At 34.4% G+C, this 18,828-nt stretch overlaps 3 protein-coding genes across 3 annotated transcripts; 1 reads left to right on the forward strand and 2 right to left on the reverse strand.

Annotated features, from left to right (window-relative positions):
- Nucleotides 1-1,364: 1,364 nt before the first annotated feature.
- Nucleotides 1,365-5,239, forward strand: LOC124951350 (endocuticle structural glycoprotein SgAbd-4-like). The gene is made up of 2 exons (XM_047499627.1): nt 1,365-1,538; nt 2,622-5,239. Exons 1-2 carry the CDS (start codon nt 1,380-1,382, stop codon nt 3,006-3,008), a joined length of 546 nt encoding a protein of 181 aa, XP_047355583.1. The 5' UTR covers nt 1,365-1,379; the 3' UTR covers nt 3,009-5,239.
- Nucleotides 5,240-6,401: 1,162 nt separating this feature from the next.
- LOC124951352 (endocuticle structural glycoprotein SgAbd-8-like) lies at nt 6,402-7,669 on the reverse strand. Its single transcript, XM_047499629.1, has 2 exons — nt 7,354-7,669; nt 6,402-6,887 (listed from the first exon to the last, which is right to left on the reverse strand). The coding sequence occupies exon 2, from the start codon at nt 6,878-6,880 to the stop codon at nt 6,482-6,484; it is 399 nt and encodes a 132-aa protein (XP_047355585.1). The 5' UTR covers nt 6,881-6,887; nt 7,354-7,669; the 3' UTR covers nt 6,402-6,481.
- Nucleotides 7,670-10,132: 2,463 nt separating this feature from the next.
- On the reverse strand, nt 10,133-16,617 carry LOC124951351 (endocuticle structural glycoprotein SgAbd-1-like). Its single transcript, XM_047499628.1, has 4 exons — nt 16,462-16,617; nt 12,485-12,618; nt 11,241-11,518; nt 10,133-10,692 (listed from the first exon to the last, which is right to left on the reverse strand). The coding sequence occupies exons 1-4, from the start codon at nt 16,474-16,476 to the stop codon at nt 10,688-10,690; spliced, it is 432 nt and encodes a 143-aa protein (XP_047355584.1). The 5' UTR covers nt 16,477-16,617; the 3' UTR covers nt 10,133-10,687.
- Nucleotides 16,618-18,828: the final 2,211 nt, after the last annotated feature.

The raw sequence follows: 18,828 nt of genomic DNA on the forward strand, positions 1-18,828 counted from the left end.
TGTAAAAAAAGAAAACGGCAGAAAGGGAGAAGAAAAAAAGATAAAAAAAAAAAAAAAAAAAAAAAAAAAAAAAAAAAAAAAGAGAAATAGAAAAAGTCGTAAACTTTCACATTGAATTTGAAATAGGTATCGTCTTAGGTTAAAATCCAATATATAATCTAACGGCACCGATTAACTATGGAATCTTATTAAAAATCAAAAGTAACGCGCCCATAAATTGTTTTGAGAAGAGATACAGCGCGTGGATAAAAACGAATATTATCGGTAATTACGGCTAATACGTGACTCATTGCGGCGATTATGGCGTAGTATCGGCTAGTAAAAAGACGGCCTTTAATACATTGATTATTCATGCATGGAAAACAAACTGGTGGCAGCTAAGTAAAGTCCTGTTCCCTCCCGTTTAGCGTACGATTATCACCGAATAAGGACGCTTTAAACGTTACAATCCTATGAAAATAATTAAATGGAAATTTTGCCGATAAAATATCGATAAAAGATTATTCATTGGGTATTTGCAAGAAGAACATTTGGATGATTCGGTTGATTATAGGGGTTCGCATATGTGTGATACAATGAATTAAAACATACCAAAAAAAAAAAAAAAAAAAACAAAAAAAAAACAAACAAACAAAAAAAAATATATATAATCGTTCAGATTTAAGATATCATTTGTATAGGTACACTATTGTTTGTCAGTAAATTTAGAAATATCCTTTTCGATGATTCGAGTTAACGATGACTCAACGAAAACGATACCAATTTGCTTGGAGAAAATGAAAAAGAGAAGGAATAAAAACAAAGAAGAAGAAGAAAAAAAAAAAGAGAAAAGAAAAAGAAAGTGAGAGGAGAGGTGGTAAAGAGGGAAAAAGTCGGTAAAGAAATTATGACAATTGAGTAAGCATCCTTTAACTGGGACCCGATGACATTTAGCACAGAGTGCGACATAGTGATCCCCGACGATGGTAGTCTTAGTGATATACGGTGTGTCGTTGTCCCCCTCCCCTCCCCCTCCTCATCCTGGTCTTCCTCCTCCTCTTTCATCTTCTTCCACCATCTTGGTTAATGTTCAACGTATCGACGACAACGACGACAAAGACGGAACGACGATACAAACGTGTGGAAAAAAGAGATGCATGGATGCAGATGGATGTATGAAAATGCAGGCGAGAGAGAAGGAACGAAGATGCACAAGCACGCATGCATTAAGCGCCAAGAACGTTAAACGAGGATCCGTGTGTAACCCTTGTCCGTGGTGTCCATCTTTTCCCCTTACCTCCCAGAAATCTCTCTTTCTTCGTCTTTCTCTTTCTCTCTCTCTCTCTCTGTCTCTCTCTCTCTCTGTCTCTCTCGATCTCTCTCTTGCTCACTCTTATTGCATGTCCCATGTGTATCTCCTGGTAACATGGTGGCCATCGTTACCGCGGAAACGGTGGTGTATTGGTGATGCCTCCAGGGGTATATATACACCGAGCGCTGCGGGGCTTGATAAACACTTGCCCATCAGCGATTACTGCTGCAGCATGTATACGTCATTGGTAAGCGTTTATAAGTTTCGAGTCGCAAAAGACTTTTAATCGGAAGTATTAGAATGGAGAGAATATCGGGTGAATCGATCCGCGAGAAAGAGAGATAAGAGGGTTAGGAGGGGGGCGGGATGTGCTTTCGAGGATTTTCCATCGATTCGATTCGATCCAATCGGTGCTTCGGGTTTATTTAACGGTGTCGTGATAAAAGTATTTTGTGCACTTGTCAAAGAATACTCTCAGTGATATTATTTCCCGATATTTGGTTTTATATACTTTAATATATGAGGGTGGTGATCATGTGTTGGGGGTGTCTTGATGACAATTTCCAACGTTTGGAATTTCGATACTTCCAAGGATTTTTCATTGTATAATTGTCTTTTTTTTTTTTTTTTTGTTTTTTTATCGTTTTTATTGAGATAGCTACCGTTAGATTAGATTTCTATTTCCTCTTTATTTTCTTTTTTATTTACTTTTCTTTTTTCTTTTTACATTGATTATCTATGCATACATATGTATGTATGTATTTTACAAGTGTATTATAAATTTAGAAATAGATTCGTTTCGAAATATAGGAAGTACATATTGAAACATTGTTCGCGTAAGTACATCTGATGTCAAAACGGATGGTGGTTGGAGCGGTTACACGCAACGTTTAATTCGTACATACATAGGCGAAAGGATAGTTAAGCGCGGCGCGTGTATGAAATATGGTCTGACCTAATAACTCGCTCGGATTTACTACTACTGCCGCGGCTGACTCAAAACGGCTTAACCACTGTGAGCAGAGCTCGTCAGACTTTTGAATGACCCTTGAAATAACGTTATTGAGACTGCCCATTCTATCACGTATTTTTCTTTTTTCCTTTCTTTTTTGATAATCTCATTTTAACTTTTTTTCCTCTAAAGATTAATATTTTAAATCTATTAAATTATTCGATTAAATCATTAGTGACATGTAAAAGAAAAAACAAAAAAAAAAAAAAGAAAACAAAACAAAAGTATAAGATAGTAAAAATATTACTCGAATTTAATGAAAATATCAAAGACAATTCATATTTATCTCTTTGATTTATTTTTACATGAAACAAATAGGTAGCCATTGTCACGCTGGCAGCATACGCTGCATCGGCTCCAGCTCCAGCTGATGAGCCAATACCAATTGTCAGCCAAAGTCAGGAGGGTCCAAATCCAGATGGATCATACAAATGGAGTTATGAAAGTGGAAATGGTATCAAGGCCGAGGAACAAGGACAATTAAAGAACGCTGGCTCAGAGAACGAAGCTATGGAGGCACAAGGTGCATTCAGTTATCCAAGCGACGATGGCCAACAAATATCTTTGACTTATACGGCGGATGAGAATGGATTTCAACCAGTTGGTGCTCACCTTCCTGTACCACCGGAAGTTCCGGCTTTAATACAGAAAGCACTCGAGTGGATAGCAGCACATCCCTCGAAAGACGACGAGAATAATCTGTAACACCGACAATCTATAACGCCAGTGTGATCTCACCAGCTCCTTTTTAAATATTATTACGATCGAGATAAAACGACGATCTTTTTAGCCCGATGATGAGTTTAATCCGTTCACGCGACGCCGCCGTCTCGCCGCACTTATGTTCGTTTTTCTATTTTCTCTGTCTCTTTCTTTTTCTTCCTATCTTTCTCTTTCTCTTACTTTTCTCCCAATTATTTCTTATTCCCTTCGCTCTTCTAAACGTCCGACCTCGAACATGGACTACTCTGGTTCAATTTGTTGTAAATATTTATTTGTACGTCTATGCGATACTATATTAATATATATATATATATATATATTATATATAATACATGCATATATGTATATATATATATATATATATATATTATACGTATATATACACACACAGACACACACAGACATATGAAACACTTATATATCTACTTAAATAGCAAACCGATGTAATTAACTGTCGTTAAGTATATCAAAGTGCGTTTGAGAATAAATGTTGCATCCCAGGAGAAAAGTCACACGATTTTTTGTCACACGACCTTGATTAAAACATAGGAAATTATTGTTGATTATTATTACTTCCTAATGAATTTGAATAATGATCTAGGAAGTCTCGTAGAAGTCACGAGAGAATATTTAAATCGATGAGATTTATGATTCATTTAGAAGGCGTCGTCCTACGTGCGCTCCACTTTCTACAGTTTGGCTGATTAAAAACGTCTACGTCTACTATCTACATACTACTTGTACGTTTTCTAACGTATCGAACGAAGTTTAAGATGTAACCATAAAAAGTAGTAAATATCTTGAATTAAAATTTATTATTAAAAGCAAAATCTATGAGTCGTTGTAAAGGAACAAATTAGAATTTAAAAAACGGACAAATTTTCTACTTTCTTTTTTGTCTTATTTTCTACATTAGAAAGTTAAACGATAGATAGAGGCAAACATCGACGAATCATTTCTTCTTCTTTTTTTCTTTTTTTCTTTTTTTTTGTCGAAATGGATCTTACATAATTGTCATTAATCAATCAAACAGACAGATCGTACGATAAGAATTCTCAAGGATTACATAATTTCCAAATTATACACACCATACGGAAAGCGTTTATTCCGTTTTTATCTCTTTTCTCTCTCTCTCTCTCTCTCTTTTTTTTCTTTTTTCTATCTTTTTTCACTTTCGTCAAGGATTTTTATTAGTGAACGACGAAAGATGATCGTGTAACCTTTCGAATCGGATCCCGTTGATTGAACTTATAGCGTCGTTTCTCGAAGCTTTCTAACAATAACAGTACCTATGTTTGCACGAGCGAGAGCGTCTACTCAATTTGACATGGCCGATGTCGCGCACGCCTCCAAGGGTTAAGGAACCGGAACTCGAGATGGTATCTTTGCTGAACTTTCACCGATGAAACGAACGATCAACTCGCTTTGAAATTTTACTACGTGAATAATACCGACTTATATCATCTTATGAGTTAGATTTATGCAATCGATTGACATTATACTTTCCATCGTTTAAACGCATCGAAAAGTTTTTCTACGATTGCGGGGGTGGAATTCAGATCGATTCAAATTTTACCAATGTCTTTTGATTTCTAATCTCAACTGATCCAATTCATATATGTACATATTTAAATTTTTTTTTATTAATCGTTATACATTATTATTGTAATGTAGATGAATGTAAAAGAGGGATATATTTAGTGACAAAATATGCTTCGCTGAAGCGAAATAAGCAAAAATTGGGCAATGTGATAAATTTCAGTGATATGATTACGTTATTTATCGATAGTTTTCTACGATAAATTTATTACAACATCCATATTGTTTTATGTAATTATTTTCGTATTAATCGCTCTATCCATAACCATATTTCCATAAAAATTTAATAATCATATATAGGTATATAGGTGCCTTTCTTTTTTTCATTTCAGATTTCGAAAAAAAAATATTGATATTACAAAGATAGTAAAAAAAAAAAAAAAGAAAAAAAAAAAAAGAGTTGGGCAAAATTTGTTATTGTAATAAAGAGTTGTATGCTAAAGAATTCATTTTTGTATTACGCGATAACCATTGTGTATTAATTATCGAATAGGTGTCTGAGATACGTGCCTTGCATACTTTCGGCATTGCATTTGTACTTGCGAGTCATTTGGTTTTATATGTGTGTGTATGTGTGTGTATTACGAACAAATATATATAAAAATGTACATGTACAGATATATTCACTTTCTTACTGACTTCTTCATTTGAGCAAAGCACTTTGTCACTTCTGGCATTCCTAATGACGTTCCATGACATGATCCAAGTTTTGTTTACATACGTGAAGATATTCTTTCTTTTTTTCTTTTTTTTTTTTTTTTTTTTCTTTTCACGAGTGTCATAGACGGATGCAATTCAAACGAACAGAGACGACAACGATGACAGTTAACGATCGTGATGCTTAGAAGAGATATTTTCTTCTTAAAGTGACGCTTATGTAATATTAATTCATAAAATGCGTACGCATGAGTGTAAATTTTTTTCAATTTTTTTATTTTATTTACAATATAAGGCCGTCCCCAACCTAGATTTTCAAATGCATAAAATGATGAAAATTGGCCTTTATAACGAACGATTGGGATTATTATTATGCAGTTAAGAAATGAATGACAATCAGGTTTGAGCATTGCGACTACCTAAGTGTGCAGACGTATTTCATATGCAGACGCATTTGCGATAAAGTGAGAATAACTTCTCTGATAGATAATTATGATGAATTAATCATTTATATTTGCATTATAATATAGGTGTCGTGTGTATTTCAAATGAAATTAATTGAAACGAAAGAAAACATATTTATTATCAATGACAAGAGAAGAAAGATTACAAATAATTTACAAATAATTTACAAATAATTTACAAATAATCTACAAGATTCAAATATCGACTTTTTTGTTGTTGACCATATTCACCGCGTGCGTATAGAAACGAATAAAGTCTTGGAATTAAAAAAAAAAAAAAAAAAAAAAAAAAAAAAAAAAAAAAAAAAAAAAAATAAGTAAAGGAGAGGGAAAAAAAGTAAATCGGGGGAAAGAAATGTAATGATCCTATCTTGAAGAGGGATTAATGGAAAGACGAATTCATTAAAGAGCAAATAATGAAGGTTATGCAGTTCTGCGCTCGACTATTGAAATTCCTTTCTCCTTTCTTTCTGCTATTTAATATTGCCCATTAAATATTTCTATCGGTCGGTCGTAAATCTTTGACTAGAGCAATTAGAAGATTAGTACAAATATCATCCCAATTAATTATTATTTTACCTTGGTGAAAATTTTTTAATTAAAATAATAATAATCGGAATGAGGAAAGGAATAAAAAATAAAATTAGAACTGATCGAAAGTGTTTGTTTTTGTGTTAATAAAATAAAATATATTTTACATTAATAATAACAATATACAAATAAGAGTATAAACGTTTAAAGTTTATTCTTGTTATCTTCTTTGTATGGATGAGTAGCTATCCAGTCGAGAGCACGTTGAATGGCGGCAGGAATTGGTTGGGTCGGTGGTGGTGTTGGCAAATGGGAACCCTCGAAAACGGCACCATTTTCGTTAGCCAGCCATCCAAGATTGACCTTTGTACCATCCGGAGCTGTCCAAGCAGCTGATCCCTGAACTTCCTCGGCTTCGTCCTTCGAACCGACATTCTTCAAACTACCCTGTTCTTCAACGGTTATACCATTAGCGGTTTCCCATTTCGCGTAAAAACTACCATCCGGGCTGATGTCTTGTGATTGACGTACAATGGCAATCGGTTCATTTGCCGCCATTACCATTGTCGCTAACAAACTCAAAAGGATAATCTTGCCTGTCATTTTCTATCTGAAAGTGAAAAATTAATGTCTCTAGTTTTTTTTTCTTTTTCTTTTTTTTTCTTTCATTTAATTTAATGTAATTTAATTTAATTTAATTAAATTTCTTATTCTCTTCTTTTCTTTCGCTTTTTTTTTTCTATCGCGTTTTTCTTCCTTTCCTTTTTCTTTTTCCTTCTTTTTCCATCGTCACAAAAAGTTCTTCTCATAATTATATAAGTGATCATAAATTGTTGACAATTCTATTGAAATGGTTGTAATGAAAAGAAAAAGAAAAAGATTTTAAATAACTTTTTGATGATTATTGTACGACAATTATTATTCGATATTGTCTTTGCGATTAGTTACGTGCAAGTCCAATGATTTATGTACTAATTCGAATATGAATTAAAAAGTATCTATCTTTGATGCGATTTGAAAATGTCAAAGCTGACGTATCGAATAGTGATCAATTGTCGGTAAAACGCAAGAGATACCTTTATTACTTCACTTCAGTTTCATGTGGACACCACCGGTTGGACGTTACTGACGATGATTTAACCGCAGCGCCCACCTTTTATATACATAGAACCAACCCGCGTCGACATATTGCGCCAAATGTCATTCGATGATACCGGTTCAAGCTTTGCTTGACCAATATCTAACAGATCTTTCTAATCGTAGAAATTTCATATTCATATTAATAAGAGATTCTTGGATTCTTTCGTTCAATCATTCACATTGAATAAAATTAATTAAACGTGAAAATTTGATTATCCGTTAATAATAATTAATACGTTGATAAAAGAATTACATTTATCTTTCTTTATTATTTTACGTACAAAACGTAGGTGTGTACGTATCAAAAGCACGTATACGATAATTTTCTTTATCGCGCATAATCATTTGATCTTATAATCAATCGATAAGAATTGTTGTGATTTATAGTTGAAAAGAGAAAAAAGTAAAAAAAGGATTATCATTGAAATAAACAAGTAGATGTCTATATAGAGACAATTATAAATTATTCATACATTATGCATAGTCATGAATTATTAATTTTTCCAACAGTTTTTTGAAATATATAGATCCTTATTTTTTTACTTAACATTTGTTTTGATAACAGAGTTACAGGTTTCAATGACACGGCCTCTGTAAGCACATCGGTTTTAACGTAACGATTAGCAATCGCAATACATAAGTGAGAAATGATGCTAAACGGTACCCTCATGTGAAAGTAATGTATTATATACTTGGTGTGAGATACAGTGTTACGTTAAAGAAAACGTTCGTTGTTATTGAAACTCGTCAATTGTTCATCGTTTTAATTGCTCTTAATTACTGTAACGGATATTATAGCAATGTTGATTTACACAATTGTCTAATATAATATAGCATGATAGACAATGCTTTTTCATTAACTTGATCTCATGAATAGTCTTTGATTCGATTTCATTAGGAAATGAATAGTTAATAGGTTAAACCATTGATCGTTGATTGGACGATCAAAGCGCGATTCGTATTCATTGCTAGATCGACGTTAAGATTTTTGATTATCTCATAACGAAAGTTTTACATAACTTACGTGGGAGTGAATCACAACACGTATTGCGAAAAGTGTCATCGATCATAATAGCGTTTTCACGTTTGACATTCTTGCGGTAACGTTAATGACAAAAAGAGAGACGTATAGAAGAAAGAAAGGACCATTTCTAGAATCAGTCATGCCAGATTGTGCATAATCAATGGGCATCAATCCATTCAGGAATTATTTGATCCTACGACTAGAAAGCTCATAATTAAGACGTTTAACGATCTTGCTAATACATGTAACAAAAAGTAAACTTATAGGCACATATATATGTCGTTCGTTGCCTTCTAATAATATTCTTGTATTATTCAAATATTCTTATGAAATATAAATCATATTGTATAGTTTTCTCCTTTCATTTTATGCGTACGTTTGTAATTTATTTTATCGATCATAAAACAAAATATATATTCTCTTGGTGGTATAGGGTGATCTTATGGGGTGATATTATATATGTTTATTAAGGAACTTTCTTATTTTTTATTTTTTATTTTCCTTTATAAAATTTCTATTATTTCTTTTAATAAAGCAAAAAGTGACTAATAAAGAATTTCTCTTTAAACGACATATCGTGATAACAAAGTGAAAATAATTTATAGACTGGACTCTTTTGTGAATTTTATTATTTTCATTTACATAAATTGGGAAGACGAATCAGGAAACAAGTTACCCATCGTACTCATAAGTATCATTTGGTTAATTCACGTTATGTAAGACAACTACTCGTCGATATTTAATAAGTATAACTTACACCAATCATCCATTCTACTTTCACTTGAGTCTTTACAAATAAGATATACGAAATAATAAATTGTAATTACACTTTGCACGAGATCATCGGGTTTTAACCTCCAAGTAAAAAAATTATTGCCTCCTTCGAAGCCATAATCAAAGATCAAAGATTATTTGATAAATTATGAGAACGACGACCTCGAGGACGAGATTTCTACAAGACTATAAATCGATTTACCATTCTTTCTTATAATATTGATCAACGATGAATTAGAGTATCAAACATTGCACTTAAACTAACGTCTAAAGTAATGTCTATCGACTTTGGATTTATATGACCTCGAGTTTAACTCGAACGTATGGTACGAACCAAAATCAATAAATGATAGTCTAGAGTGCTTCCTATAGATTCAAATGAAATTTTTACTAAAAGCAACGTGACGTTTGATCGAACCTTTTTAAAAGTAATCGTAAATAAATTCATGACTATACGAACGAAATTACGTGGGAAGATGTTTGATATTGTTGTAAGAGCAAAATTTTCAAAATAGTACATCACGATCTTGATACAAAAATACAACCAATTATCGAACATTATAAGAGTCTGGTAATAACAGTTATTACTATACTTTTATTAGGAAAAAGAAAAAAAAAAAAAAACAGAAAAAAAGAAAGAAAAGAAAGAAATATTGTACAATATCGAAATGCAAGAAATTGGGAAGAAGAAGAAGAAGAAGAAAGTCAAGAATAATTACAAAATATATAGGTATTTTTGTTTTTTCTCTTTTTTTTCTTTTTTTTTGATAATCACTGTTTCCGCAAAATGAATTGCATAAAAAACGATATAATTGATACAGTTAATGGATTGACAGGAATGGGCGAGAAGGGACAATTTGATTTGGGATTTGATCGTTCAGCATGAACGATTGAAATTCTAATAAACTCGTTCGGACTTCGGCAGAATGTATTCTTTTTATTTATATACAAAAATCACAAGTTAAGTATATATATTTATATATATTATATATATATATATAATAATCTATATACTAAGCATGCTCGATACGCGCATCAGGATGGATCGGTGCACTGCATCAATTATGACACGCGTACGAGGGATTGCTGCTGCGTGGTCGAGAAGCAACTCGGTAACGATCCTTCGTGAATTGCTGAACGGTGCGATATTATTCATAGAACGTGTTATTTTCTTTTCTTTTCTTTTCTTTCTTTTTTTTTCTTTTTTTGTGTTTTTTTTTTTGTTGTTTTTTCATTTTAAGTATTTTTTTTTTCTTCTTCATACTTCTATACAAATAAAATATAAAGAATCTCGCGGAAGTATATAGTTATTATATACCGATTTCAATGCCTTTTTGCTTCGGTTACGTGTATCCTAGATTAATATACCACACTATATTTATTTTTATGGTTTGCATCGGTAGCTCGGGGTCGGTTCTATCCATGGCAAGCTGGCTTGGAATCAGGTCACGTTTGAGGTAAAGTTTGGCTGTTTAACCTATAAAAGGAAAAAAAAGACGACGAGGGTATTGATCACGTATTAAATTTTTTTGATCAATTTTCTTATAGAGATGGAGATTTCGTAGGAAACGTGATAAGCTAAATTTACGATTGCGAAAATATAATCGTGACAAAGTAAGGAAATCACGATTAATGACATCTTTCTGAGATATCGTAAAGCGATCTTTCGATTAGTCGAGCGAAAGAAGAAATCAAAAGCCGCAGATTTGGTTTGGCCGGGATCGTGGTCGGCACGATTCCGTAAGAATCGATCGTTCTCAAAAGCTCTCTTGAACAGATAGGTAAGGGAAACAAACGAAATGCCAAGGGTGAGTGGGACAGGAATCGAGGAAAGCCACGGTAAAGTAGTTGGCATCGATCAGACAGTAAAGATTTGGTTGCTTTTAACCAGGATCAATGAAAACCACCAAAGGACAAAGAAGGAACGTTACGGTATAGTTCGTATTGCCGAATAGTTTAATTTTAACGAGAAAGAGAGAGAAAGAGAGAGAGAGAGAGAGAGAGAGAAATAGAGATAGAGATTACCTCTCGGGATCGGTCTGGCTTGACCACCATCGTCCTCCTCAGGGTGAGCCGCGTTCCATTCGAGCGCCCTTTGGATTTCTGGAGGGATTGGAGGTGCCGTTGGGATGTGCGAACCTTGAACCTGGAATCCATTTTCATCGGCGACGTACGTGATGCTAACCTGTTGTCCATCCGGCGCCGTATAAGAGTCCGAACCCTGAGAAACTACTGGAGTCTCGTTATCCACTTGTTTAGGTTGACCGGATTCCTGATGACTGATGCCGTTGCTCGTTTCGAAGCTAAACATTAGAAAATGCTGAGTAAGCTGGGATAAGAGGGTGAAAGGTAATATATATATATATATATATATATATATGTGTGTGTGTGTGTGTGTGTGTGTGTGTGTGTATGTATAAAAAAGTCGAATGCCGCAACAAGTAGCGCGACCTACTCGCTGCTAACAATACCTCGTCGTTCGGGTAAAAAAAGAAAGGAGTATTAAAAAAAAAAAAGAAATAAAAAAAAGAAAGGAAGAAAAGAAAAGAGAGAGAGAGAGAGAGAGAGAGAGAGAAAGAACAACAACGACGATAGAAGGATCATCGTCGGCAGTAGTGTGGGCGAGAATCGTGCGCGTCCGCGTGTGAACGTAGCGAACGTCATTAGGCAGGTACTTGCCTTCTTGTCTTCTGTCCATTGTAACTTTTCTCTTGTATGCTAATGGAGCCGCATTTAACGTTATGCGTTGCGAATACCGGCCACTGGCAAACTACCGGCATTCGTCCATGCGAAATGGGACTCGGATCTGACGTTATCGTTCGATCGTTCGATCGATCTTTGGGCTCGATCGAAGAAACGTTCTGTCGCCGATTCAATATCTTCACTATTATTTTCTTTTCTTTTTGTTTTCGTTTTTTTTTTTTTTTTTTTTTTTTTTTTTTATTAGCAAAGGTCTAAAGTATTTTATTTTCGTAAGACCTTCCTCCGATGTGTCTGAGGTGTTTCAATTTTGAAAAGTAAAAAGAAAGGGGGGAAAGAAAAAAAAAAAAGAAAAGAAAAGAAACTTCTGCGCTCGTCTTTGAAACGACAACACCGACACGAGCAACGCGTGAAACGAATTTTAATTGATGTTAAAAGGGTCTCTTTGAAAAGAGAAAGGCTCGCATTGGCTTATGACATTTTGACAGACACGAACATTGACAGAACATTTCTCTCCTTCGTCGAAGCATTTTGATTTCTACGCCGAACGTTTCGACCAATCGACTTACTTATTTACGTAATTGCCATCGAAATTAACTTCGAGTTGTTGAGACGTAATCACCGCATCCTTGTCAGCGCCACCCGATGGTCGTTGAGGTGCGCCAAAGGTTCCTGCCGTACAGAGTACGAGACCCACCAACACCTGCAACAAGATTCGTGTATACCTTTCTTAGATATTATCTTTTTTTTTGTTTTTTTTTTTTTTTTGTTTTAATGTACGAACGTTTACCAAACGTTTGCGTCTTATTCTTTTATACATTCAAATGTCTTCTTTGAAATATGCTAATTCGCACGTCACGATGAGTATACGTAAGAAACTTTCGATAATTGACCTTATTAAGAGATGATACGAAGCATCTATTTAACGTCGTATAAAATTAAAATGGAAGAAGATACGAAAATCGAAAAGAATTAATTGAGATCCTTTTTATTTCTTATTGGAAACAATTATTAGAAAATAATAATTTTCACCCGTGAAATTATAAGACGAGTATACCGAATGAAAAATGAATTCGTGTGAATAGGTCGTTATCTCTTTTGGTACCACTTTTAAATGTAAATTTTCCACTTCGATCGAATTAATAGGCTCGAACAAAAGAAAAAAAAAAAAAAAACGAACAAATTGGCCATAGCATTAGTATAAGGTATTCGCGAATAGTGAAAACAAAAGGCCACTGTATCGGGAATACCATTTGTAATGCCTTTTGGGTACGTTCAAATATTCATAGAATTCGTGAAAGTAACAACCGCGCGTGGCATGGCGTGGCTCTGTGGAACGTGTCTGCAAAAGGGCAACTGAAGATGATAATGCTTAGAGAGAGAGAGAGAGAGAGAGAGAGAAATAGAGAGAGACTGTACCGAGAGCGCAGTTACGTCAGTTGCAAATGACATTACAAATGCATTATGAAATGCAGCGTAATGGCAACACAAAAGTGGTACCAAGTGTACGCCAAGTAGGTACATATTTTTCTTTTCTTTTCTTTTTTTTTTTTTTTTTTTTCTTTTTCTCCCAGACCTAAACGAGCGTGTAATTTCGTTTGCAAATTTTCATCTCCGTGACGAAAGAAATCTTGTTGATCTTGTCGTTTGTCCTCTATTAAAATTGTCCACTAATATCTAGTTTTTAAGCGATATCGATAAAGAGATACGTATTTCAATGAATTCTTAAATCGAATGACAGTAGTAACAATGATGATGTATTTCTTTGCACGGTCTATTCGTGCTAATCTATACATTATCGTTGTCTTTATCAAAGATGATAACCATTGCCACGTAGCTTATCAGTGGAATCTAAAATGCTAATCGATTCGTATGTCCGTTATTACGCTTGGCGAGCGAGAAAATGACAAAGTGAGGAAAATTTCATAAGTGTTGCACGAGTTGGAATAGGAATTACAAACCCGGTAATGACGGCGCATCCACCGGTTCTAGGTAACGTGTAATAAGAGAGAGAGACGGATTATGAAAGAACGAAGAAAAAGAAGAAGAACCGACATTGCAGGAGGATGCTCCTTCATTCATAAGGTCAAATGATCATGCAGGAGACTCGATGATGCAGCGAGAGATGCATCGGGCGTGCCCAAGGCACTAACCACATTTTTACGATTCGAAAGTCACATTTTCCATGATCGTTCAACTAGAATACCGATCGAAGGAATGGATCGTGATTGGTCGTATCTTGCGAAGGCAAATTTCGAACTTTTTTTATTTTGATCTCGCTAGTCATAGCGGAAATAACGTCGAGTGAGATCGACAGGGAGACAGATGTGCAACGGGTTCATATGACAATGATATCGTTTGAGGAAGGATAGAGCCATTGAAAAACATATGTATCTAACTATGTACGTACGTACGTGTTTACGTAAAAAAAAAAGAAGAAAAAAAGAAAAAACATCAAGAGGAAATACAATATCACGAGAGATCGTATATGTTACCGTAGTATTTTTAAATAATTTTTCTGCATTATGTCCGACAAGTTACATGACGTGGCTATAAAAAACGTAATCATCGAGTAATATTAACCTTTTACATTGAACACGGGCTCGATTTTTTTCGCGGAACGTTCGATTAATATTTTTTCTTTTCTTTTCTTTTCTTTTCTTTTCTTTTCTTTTCTTCTCTTCTCTTTCCTTTTCTTTTTTCTTTCTCTTCTTTTTTGTCAAACAAGATACGAAAAGCCGTGCGAGACACGGTGAGAGATTTCGAAGGGAGAAAAGAAAGAAAGAAAAAGATGGAGGATCGAATTCAAGAGTTAACCGGAGAGATCTGCGTGTGCGTAACAAAATATTCCATGCGATTCATTGATGTCGCATATTTTATTGCTTAACGAATGCCATTCCACGGTGAAAACGTGTCATCGTGGTGCTTTCTCGTTTTGTAACCACGAATTACACCGTATTCGTCTTAACAACCATCACGCGAAACCTTATGCCCTTTTATAAAATTTATACCCGCAATTCTTCTTTATCTATACGCAAGCGAAACAACGAAGAAAGCTTTTCCGCTGATGTTCCACTGACGATAAGTTAAGGAAAGTAAATTTAAATGAAAACATTATGATTTAATTCGATTATGTCGGAGAAGAAAGAAAAAGCGAGAAGATCTTTTTAAAGATTTAAAATAAAAAAGAGAGAAAGAGAGAGAGAGAGAGAAAGAGAGAGAGGAAGAGAGAGGAAGAAGATAAAACATTTCAACGTTTCTTCCTATCGATATTATTTTTCTTATGAATCGTTCAATGATCGAATTCGATTATATCTCGCTAAGGCTGCCGTTACTTCCTTTTTCTTTTCTTATATTTTTTACGTTAATTCTTTTTTCTTTTGCATTTATCTCTGGTGAAACTTTACTCCTCAAAGAGAAAGATAGATAGAGAGAGGCTATCACGTGTTCCATGTGCACAAGAGGATATTGCGAAATACTTAAGGAACGCTGCGTAAGATTTGCGGCATTACGTCGTTGCAAATTCTACGTTATAAACAAATTTTATCGTTTGCGTGAGCGAAGTTCGCGGAAACCCACGTAACGTTGGCGATTACGGACGATCCATCGATTGATCGATCGATTATTATATATTTTCTTTTTCCTCTAGTTTTTGTATTATACGCGTCTCATTTTTTTCGAAATCTGGCTACACATCCCGATCTTTTTTCTTTTCTTCTTTTTTCTTTTATTCTTTTTTTTTTTGTTTTTTTATTTTGTTCTTTCTATCGAGCCGTGATATACGGTAAAGGCTTCGATGAGTATCGAGCCATAGAACGATCGAATGTACACAGAGAGAAAGAGAGATCCATGGATCAAAGGAGATATGTTCGCAGGAGGAAGCATTTACAGTATCGCGAAAAATCCTCGTGACATTTGTAAAGATTTTTTTTTTCGTCGAAAAATAAAAACAAAATGAAGTAAAATGAAATCGTAAAAAAAAAAAAAAAAAAGAAGTAGAGGAAAGAAAAAGTAGAGTCAAGAGTAACATTTTACCAAGATATACGAAGAGATTGACAGGAAGAATAGAAGAGACGTAGAAATGAGAAGAAAAGTTGATTTGGAGTATCCGTGTCAACGTACCTCCGTCTATTCATCCCCCATCTCACGATTGATCGATCCTTAACAAAGGGAACTCACGAGAAATGGATAGAAATTGAGAGTCGTTAAGAAAACTCGCGATACGCGTTCGGGATAAATTCTCGATAGGGAAAATTTATTCACAAATTTGAAAATCTATTGCGGGACATGGTCGCGTTAACGCGTCGTGTTTTCTCGATGTTAACCGGCGTAAGACTTATCTTAGGACGTCGTGAGCGAACTTTTTGAAGCTACCGTCTCATCTTCGTGGCGCGTGTGGCCGCACGCGCCGATTTACGAAGATGACTATTAGAGAGAAACAGAGACAGAGAAAGAGAGAGATAGAGAAATTGATGGATGGATAGATTAATGGATGGATAAATAGAGAGAAAGAGAGAGTGACAGTGAGAAACTCGAATATACCTACCTTAATAGTGTACATAATCTCTCTCGGTCACACAGACACCGGTCGGGGAGCTTGGGATGCAGATGGGTTGGTACTTGTGCTTCTTCGTCAGATGCTTCGGCTCTTTATATACGCGACCGTACCAACGTGCTACAGTGAAAGGGGTCATCCCTGCCCTCTTCACAATGCACTCCTTCTGACCAGTGCATCTTCGGAAAAATGCATCGGATATATCGAGTACTGCGAGAGAGCTTTTTCGCATTGCCACGTGACACGTATCGCGATTATTTACGGCTTAATATTTTTTTTTTTTTCTTTTCTTTTCTTTCCCTTTATTTTTTCTTCTTCTTTTTCTCCTTTTCCTTTTCCATTTCTTTTCTTTTTTTCCCTTTCTTTTTCCTTTTTTTTTTTTTTCACCGTCCTCTTAATCTTCCTTTACCGACCGTTACCCATCGAATTGATAAATTTATTTTTAGCTTTCGGAGAAAAGCTTCGAACTCTCTCTCTCTCTCTCTCTCTCTCTCTCTCTCTCTCTCTCTCTCTCTCTCTCTCTCTCTCTCTCTCTTTCTCTTTATGTATGTAACAGCTTCTGTTACGAAACAAATATTCAGAATGATGCGAAGAACGTGTTTTCGGAGAAAGATCTAATCAATATATATAAATTTTTATTTTTAATAACGAAATACGTAAATATATATATATATATATATATATATATATATATATATATATATATATATATATACACACGCTTGAACATGCAAAACAAAATAAATACCACGAATTTGATTCACATAAAATAATTGAAAAGACACATCTAAGCTCAATGTCAAGGTCATCTTTCTCGCGAACTTTGTCGTTAATAAATAAGACCTTGAATTTTATCCATTGATTATCTAAATCCTTCTTTTTAAGTAAATAAATGCTCGTTTAGTTAATTTTGTTTGTTTGTATTGAGATTCGTCTAACGGAACGGCGTACGAAGTGCTCGCGTGTGATATTCTTTCGCGTGGATCATGACACGAGATTTCCCGGAAAAAATTCTCATAACTCCGATAAGAATTCGAATTTATTAGAAATTTGCTCTTCATTTCTCTATCTTACGTTTTATGCGAATAACCTTGATTAACGATATCGAGGATGTTTCGAATGTGCTTCTTTCTTTTTTTTGTTCTCTTTCATTTTTTTCTTTTCTTTCTCCTATTATTTTCTTTTTTTTCTTTCTTTCTTTCTCTTTTTCTTTTATTTTATAGTCAATCAAAATTCCAAGCTACGGTAAAAGATCCATAGAAATTTTACGAGCGAGCTTGTCGATCGAAATCAATTAACGTCATTCATCCGAATAACGTTTTCCAATGTACTTTTTACTATCGAAAGTACGAATCGGTTTTCCATTTATGTGAAAATCAATGAAAATTGAAAAGTTTCATAGCGAGTGAAAAGAAAATTTGACGAACGTAGATATACAATGTTAAATGATAAATCATTTGATTATTATCTATTATTATACCCACTTATCTTCACGATCTGTATCATAATATATTTCCGATAAGATTGATTATTTCTCATTTCATCCTGCTATTTAATGTGCAAATTTACTGTTTTCACGCTTGATCTCGCACCGGAGGTGTTTGTTTCTTATACCTTTTTATCATGAGTTCATGTTTCATGGCCTTGCGAACAGGAAATTCAACGAGTGGGTAATATTTCCGTTTAGATGTTTTTCTTTTTTTTTTCTTTTTTTTTTTCATCTCACATCTCAGCTCGCGAATCAGTTTGCCTGCGCTTCTCGACGAAGACGAAGACGAGACGACGATAACGACGACGACGACGACGATTCATCGAATTTCAAAAAAGTATAAAAGGTAATCAACGAAATTCGATGTCGACCGTCAAGAAAAATCAATTTTAGTAATACCAAGCTATATATAGAGTCAACGAAATGACGTTTTCTAACGTTGCGTGAATTTTTATTGTCCTTAATTAGTATCTCCATCGTTGAAGTCCTTATTAAGAAACTTTCGACGAAAAAAGAAAAAAAAAGAGATAGAGAGAGAGAGAGAGAGAGAGAGAGAGGGAAAAGAAACGAGGATCGCGTGCGGTTTAAAATCCTTGGAAATGTCAAAAAAATTCATGGCTCGTTGGTCGCTGACGAATTTGAAGATACGCGGTTAAACGAGATTTTAATATTTATGGGTTGCGTACATATAGTTCCAAATACATATAGTTGCGTGTATCGTTTATTAGTTATCGCGATTAGATACGTTGAAATATATAATTAGCTCGTTTCGCATGTAACAAGGCGTGTAAGTAGACAAGAAGAATCTTAAAGATAATCTAACTCGAAAGGATAAATTAATAGATTTATCTGTTGTACCTGTGTATGTA

Source organism: Vespa velutina, chromosome 8 (genome assembly GCF_912470025.1).
Source record: "Vespa velutina chromosome 8, iVesVel2.1, whole genome shotgun sequence".
NCBI lineage: Eukaryota > Metazoa > Arthropoda > Insecta > Hymenoptera > Vespidae > Vespa > Vespa velutina.